The sequence below is a fragment of the Lasiodiplodia theobromae genome (genome assembly GCF_012971845.1).
Source record: "Lasiodiplodia theobromae strain AM2As chromosome Unknown scaffold_26, whole genome shotgun sequence".
Lineage (NCBI taxonomy): Eukaryota > Fungi > Ascomycota > Dothideomycetes > Botryosphaeriales > Botryosphaeriaceae > Lasiodiplodia > Lasiodiplodia theobromae.
The window spans coordinates 270,090-292,654 of NW_023336467.1; the positions used below are offsets into that span (position 1 = coordinate 270,090).

The following is a 22,565-nucleotide window of genomic DNA, read 5'->3' on the forward strand; positions in this document are numbered from 1 at the left end:
GGCGAGAAGCTTAAACGTCGATCGCGAGCGTGCAGGTGGGCGCGAGCGGGCTGAATTTGCGGAGGGCCGAGGCGCGGGCGTGGAGTCAGCGCTGGCTTGGAGCGGAGGACTGCGATTGCGGTGGTGGAAGAGCGCGGAGGCTTCTGGCAGCGTGCTTGACAAGCGTTGTGGTTGCGAGCTGGCCAGGGCGGGCGCGGCTGCGGTGCGTTGGACGACCAAGGTGGGCCGCCAGCGCCAGGCCTCGGGGCTGGGGAAAAACGGGCGAGGAGTGGTGCGCTGCCTGCGGTGCAATGCAGTGCAGGCCGCTGGGAATGTGGAACGGAGTATCGCGAGGCTGAGTGAGCTGCGGCGCACGCCCCCTCTGGCTCTCGAAGCTCAAATCAGCGCAGCGGGCGGGAGCGCCGGTATGCACGGCTCGAGTCAGGCCGCGTCGTGGTGTTTGTCGTGTCGGTCAAGCGCGGTGGAGGGCGACTCTGCAGCGCTGCCAGAGCCGCGCTTCCCTGACTGGAGCGGAGGCTGTGCTCTCACCGCATGGGGCTGCTTCGACTCACGCGCTGCTCGTCGACGTGAGCCTCGCCGCCTCGGGTTATTGGGAATAGGCTATTGGCGCAGCGCCGGCTGATTGGGCGCGCCCCGACAATCCGCGGGATGGAGGGGGCGCGCGCGTTCGCCTCTGCTGCCGGCTGGAGCAGCCTCCGTCGCGGCGGGAGGAGGCTCTCGCCCGCCAACTCGCCGGCGCGCGATGGCGCTCCCCAGCGCTCCATGGCTTGGCCGCCTGTCGCGGTACCTCGCGGCGGCCAGCCCGGGGCCCCCGGCCTGCCAGCCCTCCTCCCGGCTTCCTTTCACGTGCCCTCGTTCGAAACCGCCCGGATCGGCAGCAGCGCGGCTGAGCCTCCAGCGCCCGCCCACTGTCGATCGCGCGTCGAGAACAATCCATTCCCCTCCCGCCCGCAGGCCCCCCGTCACGACTTTCCGCCAAACACACGCAAGCCTCGAGTTCGTCGGAGCTTATCGCCTGCAGCCAGCCGCCGGCATGTGCTGCCCCGAAAAAAGCCGCAAGTATCGTACAGATTCATTTCTACCTCTAGCTGGGTGCGCGAGCTCTACCTTTGCCAGAACTCTATCCGACGCATGTAAAAAAGGAAACCGTCGACGGGGGAACAGTGCCATCAAGGCAGAGACGATGACGCCAGGAAACGCCGCAACGTAACAGACACTCTGGCGGCGCTATGCATTACCCTTCACACCAGACTCCCCACAGCAATGCTCCACTCTTTTCCCGTCCCTCCCTCACGATGACGAACCGACGATCTTGCCGCCGAACCCAGGGAACCCTTCCCATTTGGCGCCAGCCGGCAACTTGGGCCGTCCGAAGTTCTCGTCCAGATCCAAGATGATCTTCAGCGCGTTGCGACTCCGCAGGTACGGCAGCGGCGCCGTTGCCGCCTGCAGGCCCACTGCCGGTTCCACGTGGCCTCCCACTCCCTCGCCATGCGTCGAGCCCGGCATGGGCAGCAGGTTCTGCAGCACCTCGTAGCCCGCGAGCGTGAAGCCGAACTGAGGACTCGAACGCATGATACGCGCCGGTCCGCCCTTGAAGAAAGCGCGGAACCCTTCTTGTTGCCAGATGAGCTTGGCCGCGTGACGCAGCGACGTGTACGTAGCCTCGCCCTTGCGTGCCTCGACCTGCAGACGAGTCTTGATGACGTCGGCCGGAGTTGTGAGGTAAGCAGCCGGCATACCAGCGATGGCACCCGCCGTCAGGAGCTGGAGCACGCCGAGCTTCTTCTGCGCCGACTCGCCGAAGACGTCCCTCTTGAGGTGGTTGTAGGCGGGGAAGTAGATGGCCGAGAAGGGAACTGCACCAACTGTTTAGATTGAAATGCGCCATAGCAACTAACACATCAGGATGGACTTACCGTCACGGAGCAAGCAGGCAGTGGCACCCTTGTACAAACCGACGAGACCCAGGTTGCGGACGATCCACATCGCTGACCTCTTTGGCGCGCCCTCGACGTTCTTTGCGATCTCACCTTGAACCTGCAGGCGAATCTTGACAATCTCCAGAGGGTTGGTGAAAATCTACCAAGATCATTAGTTGGGCGCCCCACCATTTCAGGCCAAATCGACTATACGTACCACCTGACAAGCACCGGCCGAACCACCGGCGAGAACCTCCCAACCCCACCAGATGTTACCAGTCTTCTTATCCGTGAACTTTCCTCTGACCAAGTCGTTCACCGTAAGCTTGATAGCCTTCTCCGGCGCAACACCGACGAGCTGAGGCAGCACACCAGCGTACAGACCGCGGAAACCCTCGTTCTTGACGATCTTCCTGAAGCAGTCGATCGAGTTGTTGTACAGACGCTCTCCAACACGCTGACTCCTCTGGTTTTGCATGCGCGTCTTGACCAAGTCAATGGGGTAGACCATGAAGGCACCGAAGGCACCAGCCAAACTTCCGAGCGCAAAGTGGTGTGCCGATTCCAAGATGTCGTGCATGAGCGTCTTCGTCTTAGCAAAGGTCTTGGTGCCAATGTCGGACACCAGGTCCGTACCGCGCTCAATGTACGTGTGCCACGAGGGATCGAGGACTTTGGCGAAGTCGGTGAGACCGAGCCTGCCAGAGGGCTCGTCGAGACCGGCGAAGTGGAAGAGAATATCGGCCTCCATGGGGGTGAAGAGGGAGAAGCGGGTGATGCGCGCAGCTTCATTCAAGAAGTCTGAGCGGGTGATCTTGCCATCACTGCTCTTGTTGGTGGCATTGCGGATGATGAGCTCGACAAGATCCATTTCGCGGATCATGTTCTGGAAGGCGCGCACATTGGCGTAGGAAATTTTGCTGCCTGCGGAGATGTTGCAGAGAGTGTGCAGGTTGTCCAACAGGTGGTCGGAGAGCTTGTGGGCAGCGGTGTTCTGAATGATGCGCTGGAACTCCTCGGGCTCGATGTAGCCATCGCCGTTCTTGTCGAAGTGCAAGAAAGCCTGCCTAACCTTCTCACCCTGCAGTCCGCGCAGCATCTGGGAGAACTGCGGGTACGTCATCGTGTGGCGTTTGTTCTTGCGACCAATGTATAATGACGCCCATTCCGAGCTCCAGTCAAAAGGCAGAGCATCATCGCCCTTGTGCTTGTTGTAAATTTCTAGGAAGTTGTCGAACCTGACCAGGCCGGTGCCCTCGACGTCAAAGAGACGGAACGCGATCTCGTACTCGGCATCGGGCTTCGACACGAGGTTATCGAAGTTGGTCCAGTCGTGGAGAGTCACGCGGCCAGTCTTTTTGCGGTCTGCGACCTCGAACAGGATGCCGTACTGGTCGCGCTTGATCTTGTGCTGTTCTGTGCATCAACATGGTGCAGGGTGAGAGGGTGCAGGTGAAGGGATCGTACGTAGTCCTCGCTCGGCGGCGCGACGGCATCGATGAACTGCTCGCGGCCCAGGTAGGGCTCGCCCGAAGCGTCATCCTTGATGGCATAGCGGAAGAAGGTTTGTTTGGCCTGCTCGCTGAGCTTGGGCTCCTCGGTGGAACCGAGGAGGGCCTCGGTGACGGATTCCTTGACGGAAGCCATGGTTGGAGTCGCGGGAGGTGAGGGCGCGACAATTGACAGGTATGAGTGTTCGGGGGTGCGGTCGGAGGGAAAACGCACGGGGCGAGTCTGGGGAAGTCGAGGGCGCAAGTTCTCGTGCACTTTACAGCGTGTCGCGCGTGGTAAAATTAGTAGGCGCTAGTCGGATAGCTCCGGAGCCGCGGAGGAAAATGCGTTCGCTGCAGCTCAGCTTGGCGAGAGTGGGAGAGTTGATCTGTTGCGGGCGAGCGGGCGGGAGTCCGTTGCGGGCGTCCGGAGGAGCAACGTGGATCGTGGGTGGTGACGATGCCGCCGCTCAGGGTTTATTTTTTTTTTGTTCTGCACGCCCTGGCGCGCGGTTGATCTAAGATCGCATTTGCCGTGCAAGCCAGCAGCCAGGGTCTGTCAGCCGCCCTGTAACCGGTACTCGGCGCCCTAGTTTCTTCTAGATTTTCGCAAACGTCGCTGTCGCACGGCCAGTCGCGCGCCGCCGGGCTGGGCAATGGTACGCGCCAGGCGAGCCCGTGAGGCTCTGGCGTGGAATTGGATTCCCGGAGAAGCGCATATCCAGGGCGGTTCACGTGCGGCTCCGGTGGGTGGTACGAGTGCGCCCCGATTTTTTCGCGCCGACTGCGGAGCTGCAAGTCCGGGGGGCGGTGAAGGAGCCGCAGCGCCGTGCCCTGCCCTCTCGGCCGCCTCGACGGCGAGCCGCTCTCCACGCAAACACCACGAAAACGACGACACGGCTCTCTCCAGTAATTAAGCTCCCGTTTTCTGGGGATGCAGGTGCCGGCTGCCGCACCGTGGTCTCTGCGAAAACTGGGACTTTTGCTTGGCTGCTGAAGATCTTGCTCGTGCAAGCTCAACGCTGAGTCGCTTGTTTCTCGCCTTTGCATTATATAACGAGCAGATCGCGTTGATCTTAACCAACGCCATCGTCTGACTAGATACTCAAGAGGAATGCGCTGTGTCATCTCTCGTAATCGCCTCTCCACAATCTCAAGTCCGCTCGTCACATTGCGGGGCCAGCATGAAAATAGAAGGGTAACGCAAATGGTCATGACTCCATTCTGATTGGTCGCTTCGCCCTGCTATATTGGCTGAGCCCTGTTGTGGTACCTATTCCTTGTTGACACCCTCGCCTCGCGGGTTCGCCCTTGAATTAGATCAGTCGTTGCCTCTGTACCACACCAACACCTTTAGGTATTACCGCCGCCAAGCGGCAGTAAGAAGAAGCATCACCATCTTACGAAGTGCATGCTTACATAAAATGTCCGCCAAAAATTGCAACTATCCTGATCCCATAATTAGGGAGAAAGTGGCGAAGACCCTGAACGACGAGAAACTAGCAAACCTTATCAAAGCCCGATCTTTTTTTTAACAAATTCCAGAACGCCCCCATCAAACATCGTTACCACCCCGCTCCACTTTACTACTACCACCTGCAACAACCCTCAGCGTCTCCGTACTGCTCCCTGCACTGCCTCCCGCAACCGTTTTCGCGCTCATCGCGGCCGAGTATTCCGCAAATCTGCTGCGTTCCCTCAGCTGGGGCCCGTACTTCAGCAGCACCCAGGGGCTGACACAGAAGACGGTCGCAATGGCAGCAAGCACGCTGGCGGCAGCGTTCGCACCCATGTGCTCGAACATAGGCTCGGCGAAGAGCGGGAAGGCGGCGGCGCAGAGGGCGCGCAGCAGCGACAGCGCTGAGAAGGCTGACGCCGCGTACATGCTGTACACGTCGGCCATGTAGCCGCACCTACAGTGATTGATTGTCAGAGGAAGAAAGAGAGGGAATGGAAGTAATTTGTGGAGAAGTGAAGAGGGAGATCCTTACAGCACGGAGTCGAGGTCGTTGATGGCGAAGCCGACAGGCACGAGCGCGGCCATCGACACCAGCAGCGGCGCCTGCGGCACAAGCGGCGGGATCGTCCAGGCAAACACCCAGAACCCGAGCGCCAGCGCCGGCACCGCGATGGTGAAGGACGTCAGCTTGCGCTCCGGCGGCACGCCCTCGGCGTTGAGCTCTCGGAAGTTTCGCGCGTCGCGCGCACGGAAGGGCAGCGAGAAGAAGAGGCCGATGATCAGCGGCACGAAGCCGAGCGACGACGTCGTGTGCGGGTCCGGCAGCCCGTAGCTCGGCGACGAGTAGACGATGGTCAGCCCTTCGGTGAGGCCGTAGATCATGGCGAAGGAGATGGCGTTGAGCGCCGAGCAGAGGATGACGATGGGTTCGGTGAAGAGCAGGCGGAGCGGCCGGAAGAGCGTGTCGGTCAGGAAGGTGTTGAGGGACAGGACGGCGTCTGGGTTGTGGATGCGCAGGGAAGCGGTCTCAGAGGAGCCATCGGTAAGTGCGAGGATTTCGTCGAGCTTTTGTTGGAGAAGTCGGGTGGAACGAGATTCGCGGAGGAATAAGGTAAGGAAGAAGCAGACGACCATGATGATTGCTGAGATCCAGAAGACCCAGCGCCTGCTCGATGGTCAGAATGATGCTTTACCAGCAACCGTATGATCAGCAGGGGGCTGAAGATGGCCGAAGACCAGAAGTAGAGCCCGGTAGTGGAACGCATTCTTTCCAAAAGCAAAACAGCATCTTGAAGCAGTGAACCACACACTTTGCTTTTCCTTCTGTTCAATACGAAAATAAGGAGACTTCCCACTTACCATCCCAGATATGCAGTGACGTAGCTGCCATAGATAGGCCCAAACAACACGCCCACATTCGATGCTGTAGTCCAAGCTGAAACCGTCCAGATGCGCTGCTCCTCATCAAACATATCCTCCAAGCTGCCTGGTGCCACTGTGGCCGGCACAGAGCTCACCATCCCCGCCACGAAACGCGCGAAGATGAGGAGCGCCACCGATCCATTCAGCTGCGGCGGCACAGCCGCGACGATGACGCAAAAGACGGAACAAATCAATGGTGCAGCAATGTAAACGAATTTGCGACCAAAAGACTCGGAAACAGGCGGTAAGAAAATGCCGCCCACGCCCTCGCCAAGCAGGAAGCTGCATGTACTAAATGTCAGACTTGGTCGTCACACCGATACGAACGGGGTGGAACGCACGCGGAGGTGAAGGAGAAGTAGCCAAGAGTTTTTCCATAGCCGTATTCGGGGCGTGCTTGATCGGCCACGGCGGACTAGGTGGTGAGGATGCGCGTAAGCTGTCTAGTTCGTGGGCGATAATTGCGCGCATGCGGTGTGGTTTTCGTTGCGGGATTTTCAACTTACGCCTACGGTGCTCATGACGGTCCTGTCGATGGTCAGCGAGAAATTCACGCACAAGGAACTAAACAAGGCGCGGGGAGTTTGCGGAGTGAGTCTTTTACTAACATGAGCATCTCCAACATTATGATTAATCCCGCGTCGTACCATTTCCTTTTCCAGTGCCAATTGCGGGGATGCTGACGGCTGTCTGCTGACCAGCGCAAGTGCTGGTCGCCGTCGATCTCTAGACCATGCTTTTCTAGTAAATTATCCACATCGGGTGTGGAAACCATGGTATGGTCGTTGTTATTTGCCATTCTCGGCTACCTCGACCTCATCAAAAGGAGTGACTTGTGCAAAAAGAGTGTGGAAAGTTGGGTTAACGAAAGTACAGAGTCCTGGGAGCTTGAAGGGAATGTCGAGATACTGGTATCTACGGAATAATTGCAAGGAAATAAGGAACGGACAACAGCACGCTTGCTGCCCCTGGCTCAGAGGCGCACCGGCGGACTCGGCAGTTGTTTCTTGAGTAGACAAGCCACCCACATGGTGGATAGCTGAAGAAAAGCCCAAGAAGTCTAGCCCGACGCCGAGTCTATACATAGGCCCAGAGCCTCACGGCAGTGGTGCGGCAAGGCGTTGGGCTGAAAAAACGTGGGGCTGAAGATAGAATTCCTACGGTACTTGCCCTTCAAGTGATGGGAGCAATGCGCAGGGCTGAAGTAAAGGGACAATCCTCAGTTTCCTAGCTGAGCACTAGCGCATCCTCTGATTCGTCAACTCTTCATACCCATCAAAGCTCGTGCGCGACCCGGTCTCTGCAAAGCGGCTGTATCCGTAATCCTCCGTTCAGGAACAAGAGTAGTGGGCGGCGGGATACCTTGGCGATTGTGCATTGACCTGGAGCACCTGGATAACTCCGCAACGCACAGATCAGGAGTACGTCGACAAAGGTTTTAGCGATCTGGTTCATCTGCGGATCATCCGGAGGCAAATCGCATTCGCATTGTCGATCAACGTACTAGACATCGTCATAGTTTGAACTATGATAGCTCTTGCTGAGGGATATTCTCGCACACGCGGTGAGAGAAGTCTTCTGAGGCTAAAATGGATATGGTCCGCTAATGAAAGGCTGGTACGTACCCCAAACGCTCGGCAAAAAAAAAAAAAAAAGCGAGATGGTTGGTGAAAGTGGCTGATGTTCGCTGCATCACTTTTTGTCCGTATTTTCTCCTGCATCAGACGATGGTATAAGTCGACTGTCAGGGGAATCCCGACCTCTACCGCAGTGGCGTTGGTAAACACCTGTTGCGCGATTCCATATACGGCGAAGGCGGATGGATTTTGCAGCACAGCGTACCCGTGTTCTGACCTTGGGATGACAACTTGACACACGAAAATTCGCAAAGTCTGTCTGACGTTTGCCATGATGAATCATGAAACCCCTTTCGAGAGCAACATTGAAAACGAAAGAAAGCATTCACAGACTTTTGGGCTGTCGTACTTCAGCAAAGGCCCGCCAGCTTTGTTTGCAGTGATGTCTGACCAGCGTGTGAATACCGGCTTGGTATTGGGCGATATCGGACCGGGGTCGATAGACTTTTCCTCCCCCTTTTCTGGAGAAGAGCCGGCAGTTGCGCTAAGTTCTGCGGCTGATCCGCAACAGCCGCAAAGCTTGGCTCTCTGGAAGACCGGAAATGGCATGCCCGCGCGAATTCTGCTCCCTTACACAGGCACGACTTGCCATGAATAATCGCGCCATTCTGCGTACCCATGTCGTTCGAGGCTGTGTGAGCTTCGTCGGGCAAAATCCCGCAGGATAATCCGCGCAGGCCATGCATCCGGTTGTGGCCCGGACGCCTCGCCAACTTCCACATCCACGGGGTCGCCGGTACGCCAAGAATTTGGCAGCCTGCCTTATTATCCAGTCGCTTTACGTGGTTAGTAGAGAAGCGCATGGGGTGTGGCTGGAGTCAGGGGAGAGGCTGGAGCAACGTCTGTGTAGACGCGCACTGCGCTAGGCCAATCCTGACAAAGACGTATTCAGCCTACTCCTCGGTCTCGACTCCCATGTGGCAGAGACAGTCCGGGCTCCGGATACAGAGGCTAGTGCTCCAACAGAACCCCGCAGGCGATGCCGAACCGGTAACTTCCATACTAAAGTAAACGGTTTGTGCAGGGGCTCATCGGCGGCATTTTCTCCACACACAGCTGATGCGCAGATCGAAAATGTCTCTGAGCTTCACCGCCGCGTATGCGTGTGGAAATAATGGCGCTGTCCAAAAACGGTTTGTGGCAATGCGGAGTTGGAGGCGTCAAGCGTGAGACGGTACCCCTCCTGCAGAGTAGAAAAGGGTGGATGGCGATGCGGGTTTCCAGTATCAATCTCCCAAGTCTCCTCCACATCTGTCTCCAAGCATTCTTAAGCAAGAATCCCGTCCTGTAACTTGCTTCTTCAGATCCGCCTCTTTCATCCATCTCCCCACCGGGCCCTCTACCATGGCACCAATTGCACTTACCCCGCCCAGGTCTCCCGACCTCAACATCCCACTCGACTGCGAGGAGTTTCCGTATGAAAAGCAACCACGGAAAGTGACGCCAGAGTACCTCGTCCAGAAGACGATGCATGAGCGCATCCAGAGTATAGACTGTGCGAGCTGCGCACCGGGAGAAGATGATGCTTTCTTCGTCGCAGACTTGGGAGAGGTGTATCGGCTTCATGCCGAATGGAAGCGTCGCCTGGGCCGCGTGACGCCCTTCTTTGGTTGGTTTGCCCTCGTGAACAAGTTCGAGAATGAAAGCTGACTCGGCACCTTTTCCAGCGACGAAATCAAACCCGGATCCGTACGTGCTGAGATTGTTGGCAGCCTTGGGCACAGGATTCGACTGCGCCTCGATTGGAGAGATTCAGACGATCCTGAACATGGGCATCGACCCGTCTCGCATCATCTTCGCCCACACCTGCAAGGTCATGTCTGGCATCAAATTCGCACGCGACATGGGGGTCCACCAGATGACGTTCGACAATGCCGACGAGCTCTACAAGATCAAGCGCGTGTTCCCCGAAGCACAGCTCTACCTCCGGATTGTGGCATGCGACCCTTCGGCTCTCTCACAGCTCAGCGTCAAGTTCGGAGCACGGATGGAAGCGGCCGAGAAGCTTCTCAGACTGGCCAAAGACTTGGATCTCGAGGTGGTCGGCGTGTCGTTTCACGTTGGCAGTGGCGGAAAGGATCCCAGTGCGTTCATGAGAGCGGTTCGCGACGCTCGGACGGTGTTCGACAAGGCGACGAGCATGGGTTTCCTGATGCACACCCTGGACATCGGAGGCGGATTCAGCAGTGGGCCTCTTTTCGCGCAGACTGCTGACCAGGTCAACCAAGCATTGGACGCATACTTCCCGTCTGGAGTGCGGATCATTGCCGAACCAGGCCGTTACATGGTCAACAGCGCGTTCACTGCGGCGGCAAGCGTCATGTCGCGGAGGAGTTCGGAGCGACTGGCGGAAGACTCGAATAACCTGAACACAACGATGCTGTACATCAACGACGGCGTCTATGGCAACTACTTCACGTCGATCTGCGAAGTCCCGCCCGAGCCCAGGGTCTTCAGGCGTGCGGGACGCACTATCGTCGATGATCCGGAGCTCGAGTCGGCGGATATGAGCGAGTACAGCATTTGGGGCAACACATGCGACAGCTTCGACTGTGTCAATCCGTCGTGCAGCTTGCCGGGTGAAGTCGAGGTCGGCGATTGGCTATACTATCGCAACATGGGAGGTAAGTGGTCGTGTCGTCTCGGAATGCGTTGCAGCAGCTGACTGTTTTTAGCATATACCAGGTGTAGCACAACAACGTTCAACGGCTACACGGGATCGCATGACGTGATCTACGTCTGCTCCGAGCCAGAGGCAGCTGCTCTGCTCGGCGGAAACTGGAACTAAGGGTGTGAGGGTTCAAAAGCGTTAATCATTGTTATTTTAGCGGGCGTTTGTCGTTGTAATGTGATGAAGTTTTCCAGTGAGGGTGAAGGTGTTGGTGTTGTGTCGAGTGATCAAGAACGCCGCTAGTGAGCATCGATCTTGTGTTGGGGTGACCCGTGAGCGCGGTCGACCACAGATCGCCCCACCTTTTTACCACAACACTTCGACCTCTTCACTCGTTCAGCCCCCAACGCGACCGCGTCAAAGGAGGATGTTTGGCGCATTGACGGTGGAGAGTCAGGTTCGTCAAAGATTGCCGGGTTTCAGCCGCCGGCTCTCAGCTGCCGGTCGATAAGGTGGGTTTCAGTGAACCGTGCTAAATTCGCCGACAAATTGACGTTTGTGGTTGAGCCTGCCGAGGAAGGAAGAAAGGGTCCGCGGTCGCGTCATCGACCTTCGGCACTTCGGCTGGCTATGACAGCTGCCGCTGTGCCAACTTCCTCGGCGCGGGGCACCCTATCTCTGGGCACTCGACACGACGATGCTACACGAAGTAAAAGAGGCGAGCCTGAGCTTCCTTTCGTCCAATGCGCGCTGAGAGATTCGCGCCGAAGGCACGTGCAATGGCTGCCTATTCCGGCACATGAGCCTCTCGGTACTTGGCCACGGACAACTGCCGGTGGGGCCCTCACCACGAAGAAGCTTTAACAAGCCCGATTTTTTACACTTTTTCTTCTCCAATCCACTCTCGTCTTTTCTTACAGCAGAACAAAATGGGTCTTCCTACCGGTGTTTACAGAGCTGACCACGTCGGTTCGTGGCTGAGGCCCAAGGCCGTCCTCGATGCTCGCAAGGATGCTGCCGAGGGCAAGATCTCCAGCGAGCAGCTCCGCAAGATCGAGGACGAGTGGATCGAGGGCGTCGTTACCAAGCAGGTTGAGAACGGCCTGCTCTCCATCACTGATGGCGAGTTCCGCCGCGCCTACTTCCACCTCGACTTCCTCGAGCAGCTGAGCGGCGTTACCGTCACCCGCCAGATCAAGTACGGTGCCCCGCCCGTCCTTAGCGTCACTGGCAAGCTCGAGCACGCAAAGCCTATCCAGGTCGATGACTTCAACTTCCTCGAGAATGCCATCGCCAAGAACAAGGCCGTCGGTGCCACCACCAAGGTTGCTATCCCCTCGCCCACCATGGTTCACTTCCGTGGTGGCCGTGCCGGCATCGACATCAACTCCTACCCCGATCTGGATGTCTTCTTCGAGGACTTGGCCAAGGTTTACCAGGAGGAGCTTGACCTGCTCTACAAGGCCGGCTGCCGCTTTGTCCAGCTCGACGACACCAACCTCGCCTACCTCTGCGACCCTAAGATGCGCCAGGAGGCCGAGGCTAGGAACGAGGACCTCAAGACTCTTCCCAAGAAGTATGCCGAGCTCATCAATGCCGCCATCTCCAAGAAGCCTGCCGACATGAAGATCGGCATCCACCTGTGCAGGGGCAACTACCAGTCGCAGTGGTTCGCCTCCGGTGGCTACGAGCCCGTCGCTGAGGTTCTCTTCAAGGACCTCAACGTCGACGCTTACTTCCTCGAGTACGATGACGCCCGCTCTGGTGACTTCGCTCCCCTGCGCTTCCTTCCTGAGCACAAGGTCGTCGTCCTCGGCCTCATGTCCTCCAAGAAGAACACCCTCGACGACAAGGACGAGATCATCAAGCGCCTGAACGAGGCCGCTGCCGTGTGCCCTCGTGGTCTTGACCAGCTGTGCCTGAGCCACCAGTGTGGCTTCTCCTCCACCGCCGAGGGCAACAAGCTCTCCGAGGAGGAGCAATGGGCTAAGATCCGCCTCGAGGTCGAAATCGCCAAGCAGGTCTGGGGTAATGACCTGTCGAAATAGATCCAATGCGCACCCTGTACAAAAGCACTACTTTCTGATTGACAGCCTCCTTTATTCAACCTCTTTTCTTCCTTGTTTTACTGGAGTGGCATGGCTGCATTTTCAACGGACGCTTCCAAAAGGTTTCAACGACTGTTATGAGATATCCCGAATCAACTTCGCGAATTCATGTATATAGCCTCAACATCTTACAGGGGTATTCAACATGAATGCCGGCAAGCGGCGTCTGCCGTACATGAAGAAAATCAAATACTTCAGCCGCAACGTACTGTCATTTGTATATGTGTCTCTCATTCATGTTTGATGCTAACTTACTCAGTTTTACAATGCCTAGAAAGACTCCACTATTGAGTTTCTTTCGCCGTTTTTTCCCATATGCATACAAAAAGAAAATACCCAATGATTCACAAATGCGACTCTCCACCAAAACTTCCCACCTTTTTACCTCCCCCAGTTTCTCGAGAGGAACAAATAAGGATGAAGAGAAAGCAAAAATAAACAAAGATAAAGATCCTCAAACTCACATGCTCCCCAGCGCCGTTCGCTTTTCGTCTCTCTTCCCCACCACTTCCCACAACAAGCACAACCACCTCCAAAAACAGCAACACTCTCGCAACCTCTCCTACCTTACATCCCATCCACAACCCTAAACCAAGCCCTCTTCTTCCCCTCCCTATCCACCACAACGCCCCCACCCCCTCCACCCTCTCCCCCGCCCTTCCCTCCCCGCACTAACCGCCCACCAGGCCACACTCCCGCCTTCTCGCCCCACAACGACTCGCCCGCAATGACACTAACGGGGCTGAGCGGCACGAACAGCACATTCGGCAGCGTCAGCCGGCGGCCGGGGCCGCCGATGGGCAACTTCACGGTGCCGATGGCGGTGGCGGTCAGTTCGACGTAGCCGGTGTTGGGGGTGCTGGGGACGACGGGGACGTTTTTCACTTGCATGGGGGTGATGTGGGTGAAGGTGGTGAAGCGCGAGGCGTCGTTGCACGTGGACAGGGCGGCTTTGGGGGAGAGGATGAAGGAGGGGGGGTCGGCGTCGGCGGTGACGTCGGTTTTGGCTGGAGGAGGAATGGTCTGGTCTGGTTCAGATTCCTCCTGGGATGATGATGGGGTCCGCTGTATTGGCGGGTTTTCTGGTTTCGGCGGTGGGGAGACGGTGTTCGGTTCGGGCGTGGGTTCGGACGACGACGAGATGGATTCTATGGAGGGGGTGTTGCGCAGAAGAGATGTCCGCGGGGGTGTCAGTTTGGGAGATGCGGTTGGGCCGACGCCACGGGTCTTGACTTCGACTGTGAGAGGCATTGATCTTCTTCTTATCTGAGGTTAACATGTGTTTGTGGGTATACGAGAGTGAGTGGGGCAGTGTGGAGAGAGACCCAAATCGAAAAGAGGCGCGAGTATATACATTGCCACCCTTTTGAATTCGAGCAGCCCCATCTTCCCCCAGATTGCCCAGAAACTACAACAAAGGAACATGATGTTGTTATGGAAAGGTCCAGGCTCTAACGAGTCACGTTGTTTTGCCGCTCCCTGCGATGACGCTATTATGACAGAATTAACCCTTGTCTCCCGCCCGGGAAAAACGGGCCAGAGCGAGAGAGTTTCGGCCACGCGAAGGCGGTTCAGAAACTAACCAGAAGAGTGCTCTGCAACTAACGACATATTCAGAATGGTCGCTGTGAGCCCCCGGGAAGCACGCCGTGGCTGTGGAATGCATTCAGCGGCATACGCCGTGCCGAGGCAGATAAGGAGCCGCTATGAGAGCATGTGCAGGGTCTGAAACGCTCTTTTTGTCTGCGATGCCATTTTGAATTGTCGAGCCCGGGAAATCTGCCGGTTCCTGGAAAGGCCAGTCCCAGAATACGAAGTAAATGTACGTTAGCACGGATGGGCATCCATTGCTAAGCACCCAACTCATGCACCCATTCTTACTATCATGCTCTCAATTATCTAAGTGTACACACACATCAGTAATATATTGAGTTTAATCGTCCCTCGCCTCAGACCGCCCAAACGTAATGAAATATACTTTGACCGAACCATGATGGGGATAAACACTGGAGAAGAAGCAGAACCCCATACCACCCAAGAGCTTCAAGCGTAATAGCAAACAACCCAAAATACCAAAAGTAAAATACTGACTGCAGGTTCGATCCAACAACACGCGCACAAGTCTCCCAGAAAGTCAGCGAAACAGGCCATTCCTGCGGAGTCTTTCTAAGATCAGGTCTCCTTCCTCAATGTCTTCTGGAGTCACTTCGACATCTCAGTATATCAGGGCTTGTGAGTAATGGTACTTTGAAACTTACTCTTCAACCCATACGAAGACTGGAATGCCGCTCTCGAACCCCATTGGTTCTTGATGAAGTCGTTCCTCGGCACTGGCAGCCTCTTCGCCGGCGGCATCGAGGCCCTCACATTTGGCCTCGGTCCAAGTGGCTGGCGCGCAGCCGGGGTCGAATACGGCCTCGAAGCCTGCAGCGTGGGCGAGAGCGGCGAAGTTCCCGACGCTTGCCCGGGCGACGGCACTACCACATGAATACCGAGCAGCTTGACGAAATCCTCAACGGAGATGTTGACGACTTTCTTCGAGAGCAGGCGGCGTATGATGGCCGGGTCTGAGCGCGGATTGGCTTCTTTGAGGCGTGCGATGACCTGCAGCGCTTCGGCGAAACCGTTGACGGCGCGCGGCACCGGCTGCTGCTTGATCCAGGCATCGCAGTACGAAGCCGAGCGCTCGTCGTCGGTGAACTCGTTGTCGAGGTAGAGGCGATCAGGGACGCCGTCGAGGCGGAGCGTGGCCAGGCCGCCGGAGTTGGGGAACCACATGATGTTGCGATCGTTGGCGTCGTAGGCGAAGCCGCTGCGGTGGTCGATGGCCGTGCCAGAGTGGTTGAGGCGCTTCAGCGACAGGCTGTTTGCCTTCCGCGTTGGGACGAAGAGCACTTCGCCGAACGGCAGGCGCAGCGCCTGACCATCCTTGAGCCTCACAGGCAGCCTGATCGTGCCGATACCAACAGCTACGTCGCCCGTCTTGCCGAAGCGTGAATACATCGGGTTGGGCTCGATCTCATCGAAGGTCGCGTATAGGCTGCGGTTGTTGCAGATGTGATGCCATCCTTGGGGAGCGAGTACCCAGGCGTTGGGGTTGAGAGCAGGGAACTTGGCGCTCTCCTGCCCGTCTCCGGTCAAGGTTTCGGGTCTCGTTTCCTCGCCGTTCTCGATGTCATATGCCTCGATGTAGCCGATGAACTCCTCCATGTAAGGTTCGTCTCAGGGAACTGTGAGTCGTCAGTGACTGCGAAGTGCCTGTGAAGCGGTAGGCGTACATACAGTCAACTAATGCAAGATGTGTATGCAAGGTCGAGTGCAGGTGCAATGTGCTGCGAGTATCCAAGATGCGGGGATTAAGAGCCAGATCTGTGGAGCTGCAGGACGGGAGATGATCAAGATTAAGTTGCGGGACGAAAGAAGCGATGGGTCGGAGCTGTTACTGTAAGCGCGGAAGCCACTAGGCCGCAGAGATAGAAGGAGTCACGTCAGGAGCATTCCTTCCCAAAACAGAATCCCAGAGCTGTAGCTACCTAACAGCCCATACTTCTCTACCTATGCTCCATGTTGCAGCTTAGCTCTTTACCAATCCTCGGGATCCAACATGCTGCGAAGCCTCCGGTTCTTCTCTGTCAACCACTCAACACGCTGTTCCAAATTCCACTTCTCCGTAGCCAACTCTTCAATCCGCTTGTTTAGAAATGGGATTTTGGAGCTAATTGAATCCCCCTCTCCTCCCGGTGTTTCTCGAGTCTCGCCTTCAGAGATTCCTATTCTTCGTTAGCTTCCTTGCTGGCTCGGCTGCCATGCTTCTCCACAACTGTACCTTGGGCTCTGCTTCCAGCTTCGGCCTTCAGCAGCTCAGCAGCCTTCTGCCCACAAATGAAGATGACCGGTACATCGTGGCTTCTATAGAATCCTTCACAGGGTTTCTCCCCGTATCCTCCATCCTCCCACCGCTCATCGGTTTCGGAAACATGGCCGGACGCTGTAGCAACTCGCTGAAGTTCGTCCAAAGCGGTCTGAAAGTGGGATTTCTTGAACAACTCATCATCTACCAGGCGGTGTTGTTTGACCAAGTCCGTGATGCACGAAAGACCAAAGACGATGCCCTTGATAGAGGCAACGTGCTCGGAAGTGGCTTCATTTCCTGCCATGGAATAAGGAAAGTGGTAGTACTCTTGATTTGCTAAATGTAGAAAAGCGTTAGAGAGGTAGTGTGTAGATCCTCTACTAGGGTAAGGGTGCGGTACCTTTTAAATCCTTAAAGGTCTTTGTTGGCAATTCGATCACTGCTACCGTACACCTGGCGCCTTGGCGCTAGCCAATACCTCTACGCTTGTACTCAAACGTGCTCGCTTCCTTTTACAACACAAAGCAATGAGATATTTCGCCACGTAAGCTTCCAGTGTATGTTCAAAAGTACCTACGTGTTGATATGGATATTTACTGGGGAAATCGGATAAACGAAGCTCTTTAACTAGATCTTGTTCTTTTTTTTTTTTTTCCTGGGAATGATTTCTCAAATGCTTGCGCCAGCCTTGACTCCAGTAGTATGCCCTTCCGGAACACCTCTGAGTTTTCTTAACCTCTCGACGAGCTCTGGTAATACAGAATCCGAGCTTTCTGCACTTCTGAATGCCCATCTCCCGTTATTATCCTGTGGTACGTCTGCGAAAAACGCCTCCTCTCCTCTAACACCTCCCATATTCAAGATCCCAATCGGCATACCCTGCTCCTTCGCCCTCTTCACCAATCGCCATGCCGAATACGTCGCCAAGCTACTCCCAATCACCAACAGCCTGCTCGCCCCATCTATCGCCTCCTCCGCCCGGCTCTTCACCACATGCGGTATGCTCTCCCCAAACATAATCACCGCAGGCTTCAACACCCCCGCCTTCGACCCCTCAACCAACGCCCCATCCGCATCCACCTCGACCTTCCCATGCGCCTCATGTCCCCCCTTCTCCAAGCACACCGGGCACGCCGGGTACCTAAACGTCTGATAATCCACTCCAGGCACATCCACATCGCCATCCGGATTCGTCTTCAACCCCATCCGCCTCCTCTCGTCCGGATTCTCCGTCGACAGCGCGCCGCTCGCCAGCATCTCGCGCAAGAACGCATCCCACGCCGGATTCAGACTCGCCAGCCTGCGCTGAAACTCCTCGCGATCAAACTCATTCCGACACGACAGACACACGCACGCGCGCAAGTATCCATGCAGCTCCAGCGTCGGCAACCCCGGGTGCGCCACGGGGTGGAACGAGTCGACGTTCTGCGTAATCACGTTCCCCACCACACCCGCATCCCCCAGCGCCGCGACGGCGCGGTGCGAGGCGTTGGGCCGCGCGCGTGCGAGCGTCGTCCACCCCAAAAAGCTGCGCGCCCAGTAGCGGCGGCGCATGCGGTGGTGCGCGGCGAACTCGCCGTAGTAGATGGGGCGGTACGTCTTGTTGAGCGTGTACGTGCCGTTGGCGCCGCGGTAGTCGGCCAGGCCGCTGGCGACCGAGATGCCCGCGCCCGTCAGCAGCACCGTCGAGTGGTCATCGCGCGGGGTGAGCGTTGCGGGCGAGAGGTGCGGGCGGAGGTGGGGCGACGGCGGGGCTGTGAGGAAGGTTGCGAGGGCGGCGATGGCACCGGAGGTCGTGCTGGCGCTAGGAGGCAGGATGCGCGGGAGCGGCAGCGGGTCGGTGTAGGGGATGCGCATTAAGGGCATGGCTTGTTGATGCCATGGTCAGGTTGCGGAGGGGCGGATGGGGAGGAAATAGGGAAAATAGTTGGTGTTGGATGATGGTGATGCGTTGCGGCAAATCGGAGCGCTGCCGATACGGACATGTGCGTCATCGATCCTGGTAATCAATCGGTCATTCCTTCCACCGATGTGTAAGAAGCTTATCAGTCAAATAGCTCTTCACATTGACATTTTTACAAGTTTAACTTTGATAGGAGAGTTCTCGGATATCTTGCAAACCTTCTATTGCCTGACGGCCGTTGTCTACTCTACCATCTGCGTCTAAATTAGAGATTATTCGTACACGTGAATCATATCCTCCGAAACTCGTTGGACGTCGTATGCCAAAATGCATGTTCCACGTCGACGGAATGTCGAAGCCTAACTGGCCGGCCAGCCAGCCAGCCAGCGCATTGCTGCACCTGTGCCTCAGCGGGGTCTTCCGTCATTATCGGTGAATATTGCTGCTGAACATAGGTAGCTGCTGGAACAGACAATTGCGCAGACGCCGAAAGCGAGTAACAGGATTCTCTCATCCGGCTTGTCACTTCACAGCCTCCTGTTCAGCCGGCTTCTCTTTTGCAGCCTGCATCTCCCCCTCCACTTCCATCGTGTCAACTGCAGTTTTCGATGTCTCATCCTTCGACTCCTTGGCGCTTTGAACTTCCTCCTTACCCGACTGAGCTGGCAGAGACTTTTCCGAGTCTATTTTACCGCTTTCCAGCTTCTTGCGCAGCTCCTCAATTTCCCTCCTCTGCTCCATCATCCTACGATCCCTCTCCTCATCCTTCCGCTTCAACAACTTGATGTACTCGATCGCATTCTCAACCGTGCTTGCCTTGCTATTGCTCTGTCGTTCTTCCTTTCTTAGAGCACTCTCCTCAGGGCTAGCGCTATTTCCAGTAGGGGCACTTGTACTGGAATCCTTAGGGTTGATTGTAGGGCTCGGGATAAGAGATTGCAGCTCCTGAAGTGCGAGGTTGATGCGGTTACGGCGACCCTGCTCAGCGATCTTGTGTGAGGTACGCTTTGACGTCAAGTTTGTAGAGAGCGCTTCCGGGTATACAACTCCAGGAACATGTGTGCCTTCGAGAATGTGTTGATAATTAGATTTGGACGCGAGCAAAAGCGCATGCGTATCGTCTGACGTAGAAGCTGAAGAAGAATTAGCATGGCTATCCGTAGTTCCACTAATAATAAGTACTGACCTCCTTCGGGAAGCAGAGGCTTGATGCTTGGACTGATCTTCGGTCGTAGTGCAGGGCTCACCAAGGCTGAGCTGACACTGCCACGCTTTTTGCCACCCCGTCCTGTTGGCTTAATTTCAGATTTCTTAGCGCATGTGGTTGAGCTTGGCGAAGCCATGCCGCTAATTGAGGGGCTAATGGATGCCGATGGTAGCATTGACCCAGACGGCGTGCTAAGAGGGCCAAGTTTCGGGGTTTTGCGAGCAGGCATACGCGGAGTTGACTGGTCATCGTGGATGGCAGTGTCCACTCGTGATACGCCAGGACGGGCTGTCACACCTGTCAAGGCTGCTGGTTCCGGGAGGGCAAAGTCATCGTTGATTGGCTGGGTGCTTCCTTGCGGGATAAAAGAGGGGGTTCCTGATTGCGAACTGGGCTGCGACTTGTTCTTAGGGGAAGGCTGAAGGCGCATGAGCGAGGCTGGCGTAGCAGGACACATCTGCTGGCCCTCGATTGAGGGCTGTGGTTGCCCACTGCTGCCAGTGGCACGTATCGAAGGGGAGGCTGTGACTGATCCTGGACGAGGCGGAGGTCCCATAAGAGCCTCCGATAGTGGTTCCGGCGATATCGACTCTGCCTCCGAGACGTCCCTGCTTGACGGAATCAAGCCAGCGGAAGTAGGTCGAGATGAACCTCCCGATTGGTGCGCCTGTTGTTCCAACAGTTCGCTGACCTCTTTAGGAGGAATAACAGAGGACAAAGTTCCTTTCTTCCTATGGCCATGGCTCTGCGGCTTCACGATGGGCGATTGTCTGATGCGTGCTGCAGACCCAGAGGACCGAGTAGATGCCGCGCTTCTTTTGTTTTTCAACTTTCTGTTTAGGTCCTGTTGCTGTGCTTGCTCGCCCAGCATATCCACATCAAGATCAATTGGTGATGTCGTCAATGAGTTTTCCGCAGTATGCGTGTGAGAAAAGTAGGCCTGGTGGCCACCGCGGCTATTTTGAGCGTCCAATGCGGGTGATGTTAAAGGGCTAAAGTATGCGCCAGGAACCGTAAACTCGGGCTGCATTTGGAAAGAGGAATCATGGGGTGTTACGGCCGGAGATACGAGTGGAGTGAAGCTTGCCTGCCCGGCATTAGCAGTGAGCCGGCGCGAATGCGAAGGAGCGCCATACCAAATCTTCTTTACGCAGTTGGTATCGCTGGTCCATTATGGCGCGCGACTGGGGATCCAGATGGTTCATGTAACGCGCAGCATCACCATGCATTTCCACGCTGTTTGGTGTAGGCGGGACGAAGGCGCGCGGCTGCATGGAGTGGTCTTGCGGCGCAGAGAAGTTCTGCTGCTGCTGATGGGTGTGGTTGTACGCGCTCTCGAAGGTGAAGTCGAAAAGGTTGTTGGTGTCCTGCATGTTGCTTGGCGACTGCAGCGACTGCTGCTGTTGTGCACCGGAACCATCGTCCTGGTTCTGTGGCGGGACGGCGCCGGAGGGTGGCAGATGCTGGGAGTCGAGCGAGTCGGCGAGGGCAGAGAGCTGGTTATCGGTGGGCTGGGCTTGGCTGGAGTCGTAGAACGGGATGTCGAGGTCAATGTCGCCGAAGTCGAGTAGGCTGTCGAAATCTTGCTGCATGGCCATGCTGTCGAGCGGCTGGGACCATTCGTGCTGCTGGGCGGATTGAGACATGCTGGCTCGATCTGTGGAGTCGTTACGCTCGAGAAGCACAGTCGCACGAAGCACGAATCCCCACACGGCTGGGGAGCGGGGTGTTGTCGCGGCTAGAAAGTCTCAAGCATCGGCACTCGCTCTGCGCTCGGGAAGGGCGCAGGCTGGAGGACGATGTTTCTTGTCGAGCGCTATCAGCGCGGAACGGAGGAAACGAGGAGCGCGGCAGTCACGACGAGGTGGCCTAGGATGCGCAAAAGGCTAGCGAATGGGAGCAGGGAGCCCGTGGTTGCTGCACGCAAGCGTGTGGGCCTTTGGGCCCTGAAAGCTTCTCCGCCGGTGACTTATTTTTTCTTCCCTTTGCCGGCGCGGAAGAGAGCGGGCCTATCAGACTTCACGCTCGGCCCTTCGAATATTCGACAGCACGTTCTTGAGTCGCGAAGATTGAGGTTGTGGGTCAACGGCGAGAGGGATGAGCCGCAGCGGATGCATGCACAGCTGATGACGCTGCCACGCCTCGGGTGGGCTGTGATCAGCTGGGCAAGCCAGCCACAACGCACGCGCGGGTGGTGGTTGCGAAAATCGAAAGAAAATGCCGTGGGTGGAGAGGCAGCCACACTACCTCGCTCTCTAGTGCCCGAATTCCACCGACCGCGTTGCTACGCGCCAAGTCCTACGCAGACCTGCTACACAATGACGGCGCGGCGTAGACGGCTCTCCAGACAGCGACTCGCCGGCTCTCTGCTAGCTGCTCTGCCGCGCGAATAACGCGACGCAGCCCTACAACGACTTCTGCTTACGCTGCTTACCTGGGGGAGAATGTCTCGTCTCTTGGTTGCGCGTGGCGCTGCCGGCCTCTTCCTATAGCTGCTGTGGCCCCATGGAGCATTGGCGCGCTGACGAATTCTTTTTGGCAATCTAGTTGACGCATACAGTCTGCGTCAGACTTGGAGATACTCAATGCGGAAGAAAAGGTCATGCTCGACATCTTTCTGGATTTTGGTCTTCACCTGACACGCAGCCCTCGCCAGATCCTGGAACGTGATCGATGCCGTTCCCATCCAAAACGGCGCAGGTCCAGCCCCGCCTCGCCTACAGAACGACGGCGATCCTGGCGTGAAGTTTCATGAGCCATGGCATTCATTTTCACGTGGATGCTGCCCACGCGAACGCCTGTGGCCGGGCCCATCGCACCTTGCTTATGAATCGACGTCAAAATTGCTATCATGCCGTTGGACAGGCAAACCATGCGATGGAACACTCAGCAGCTTTGCACCGGGCGGCTGGAGAGTGGCCGGCCGGCCGCGCCGTGATCGGCACGGACGTGC

General features: G+C 56.7%; 8 protein-coding genes across 8 annotated transcripts; 2 read left to right on the top strand and 6 right to left on the bottom strand.

Moving 5' to 3' along the window:
* Positions 1-1,290: 1,290 nt before the first annotated feature.
* LTHEOB_8297 (Mitochondrial carrier protein) lies at positions 1,291-3,569 on the bottom strand (the record flags this gene model as incomplete). Its single annotated transcript, XM_035517758.1, has 4 exons — positions 1,291-1,859; positions 1,920-2,082; positions 2,140-3,333; positions 3,390-3,569. The coding sequence occupies 4 exons, from the start codon at positions 3,567-3,569 to the stop codon at positions 1,291-1,293; spliced, it is 2,106 nt and encodes a 701-aa protein (XP_035370417.1).
* A 1,398-nt stretch (positions 3,570-4,967) lies between these two features.
* LTHEOB_8298 (MFS multidrug transporter) lies at positions 4,968-6,814 on the bottom strand (the record flags this gene model as incomplete). The annotated part of the gene is made up of 5 exons (XM_035517759.1): positions 4,968-5,325; positions 5,404-6,036; positions 6,231-6,575; positions 6,635-6,708; positions 6,800-6,814. 5 exons carry the CDS (start codon positions 6,812-6,814, stop codon positions 4,968-4,970), a joined length of 1,425 nt encoding a protein of 474 aa, XP_035370418.1.
* A 2,460-nt stretch (positions 6,815-9,274) lies between these two features.
* LTHEOB_8299 (Ornithine decarboxylase) lies at positions 9,275-10,718 on the top strand (the record flags this gene model as incomplete). The annotated part of the gene is made up of 3 exons (XM_035517760.1): positions 9,275-9,539; positions 9,598-10,554; positions 10,606-10,718. 3 exons carry the CDS (start codon positions 9,275-9,277, stop codon positions 10,716-10,718), a joined length of 1,335 nt encoding a protein of 444 aa, XP_035370419.1.
* Positions 10,719-11,470: 752 nt separating this feature from the next.
* On the top strand, positions 11,471-12,589 carry LTHEOB_8300 (Methionine synthase; the record flags this gene model as incomplete). The annotated part of the gene is made up of 1 exon (XM_035517763.1): positions 11,471-12,589. One exon carries the CDS (start codon positions 11,471-11,473, stop codon positions 12,587-12,589), a length of 1,119 nt encoding a protein of 372 aa, XP_035370420.1.
* Positions 12,590-13,216: 627 nt separating this feature from the next.
* On the bottom strand, positions 13,217-13,900 carry LTHEOB_8301 (uncharacterized protein; the record flags this gene model as incomplete). Its single annotated transcript, XM_035517764.1, has 1 exon — positions 13,217-13,900. The coding sequence occupies one exon, from the start codon at positions 13,898-13,900 to the stop codon at positions 13,217-13,219; it is 684 nt and encodes a 227-aa protein (XP_035370421.1).
* An 883-nt stretch (positions 13,901-14,783) lies between these two features.
* On the bottom strand, positions 14,784-15,859 carry LTHEOB_8302 (Copia; the record flags this gene model as incomplete). The annotated part of the gene is made up of 2 exons (XM_035517765.1): positions 14,784-14,854; positions 14,908-15,859. 2 exons carry the CDS (start codon positions 15,857-15,859, stop codon positions 14,784-14,786), a joined length of 1,023 nt encoding a protein of 340 aa, XP_035370422.1.
* A 372-nt stretch (positions 15,860-16,231) lies between these two features.
* LTHEOB_8303 (Sir2 family transcriptional) lies at positions 16,232-18,368 on the bottom strand (the record flags this gene model as incomplete). The annotated part of the gene is made up of 3 exons (XM_035517766.1): positions 16,232-16,419; positions 16,476-16,838; positions 17,381-18,368. 3 exons carry the CDS (start codon positions 18,366-18,368, stop codon positions 16,232-16,234), a joined length of 1,539 nt encoding a protein of 512 aa, XP_035370423.1.
* A 559-nt stretch (positions 18,369-18,927) lies between these two features.
* On the bottom strand, positions 18,928-21,258 carry LTHEOB_8304 (Hlh transcription factor; the record flags this gene model as incomplete). The annotated part of the gene is made up of 4 exons (XM_035517767.1): positions 18,928-19,538; positions 19,592-19,693; positions 19,844-20,699; positions 20,749-21,258. 4 exons carry the CDS (start codon positions 21,256-21,258, stop codon positions 18,928-18,930), a joined length of 2,079 nt encoding a protein of 692 aa, XP_035370424.1.
* Positions 21,259-22,565: the final 1,307 nt, after the last annotated feature.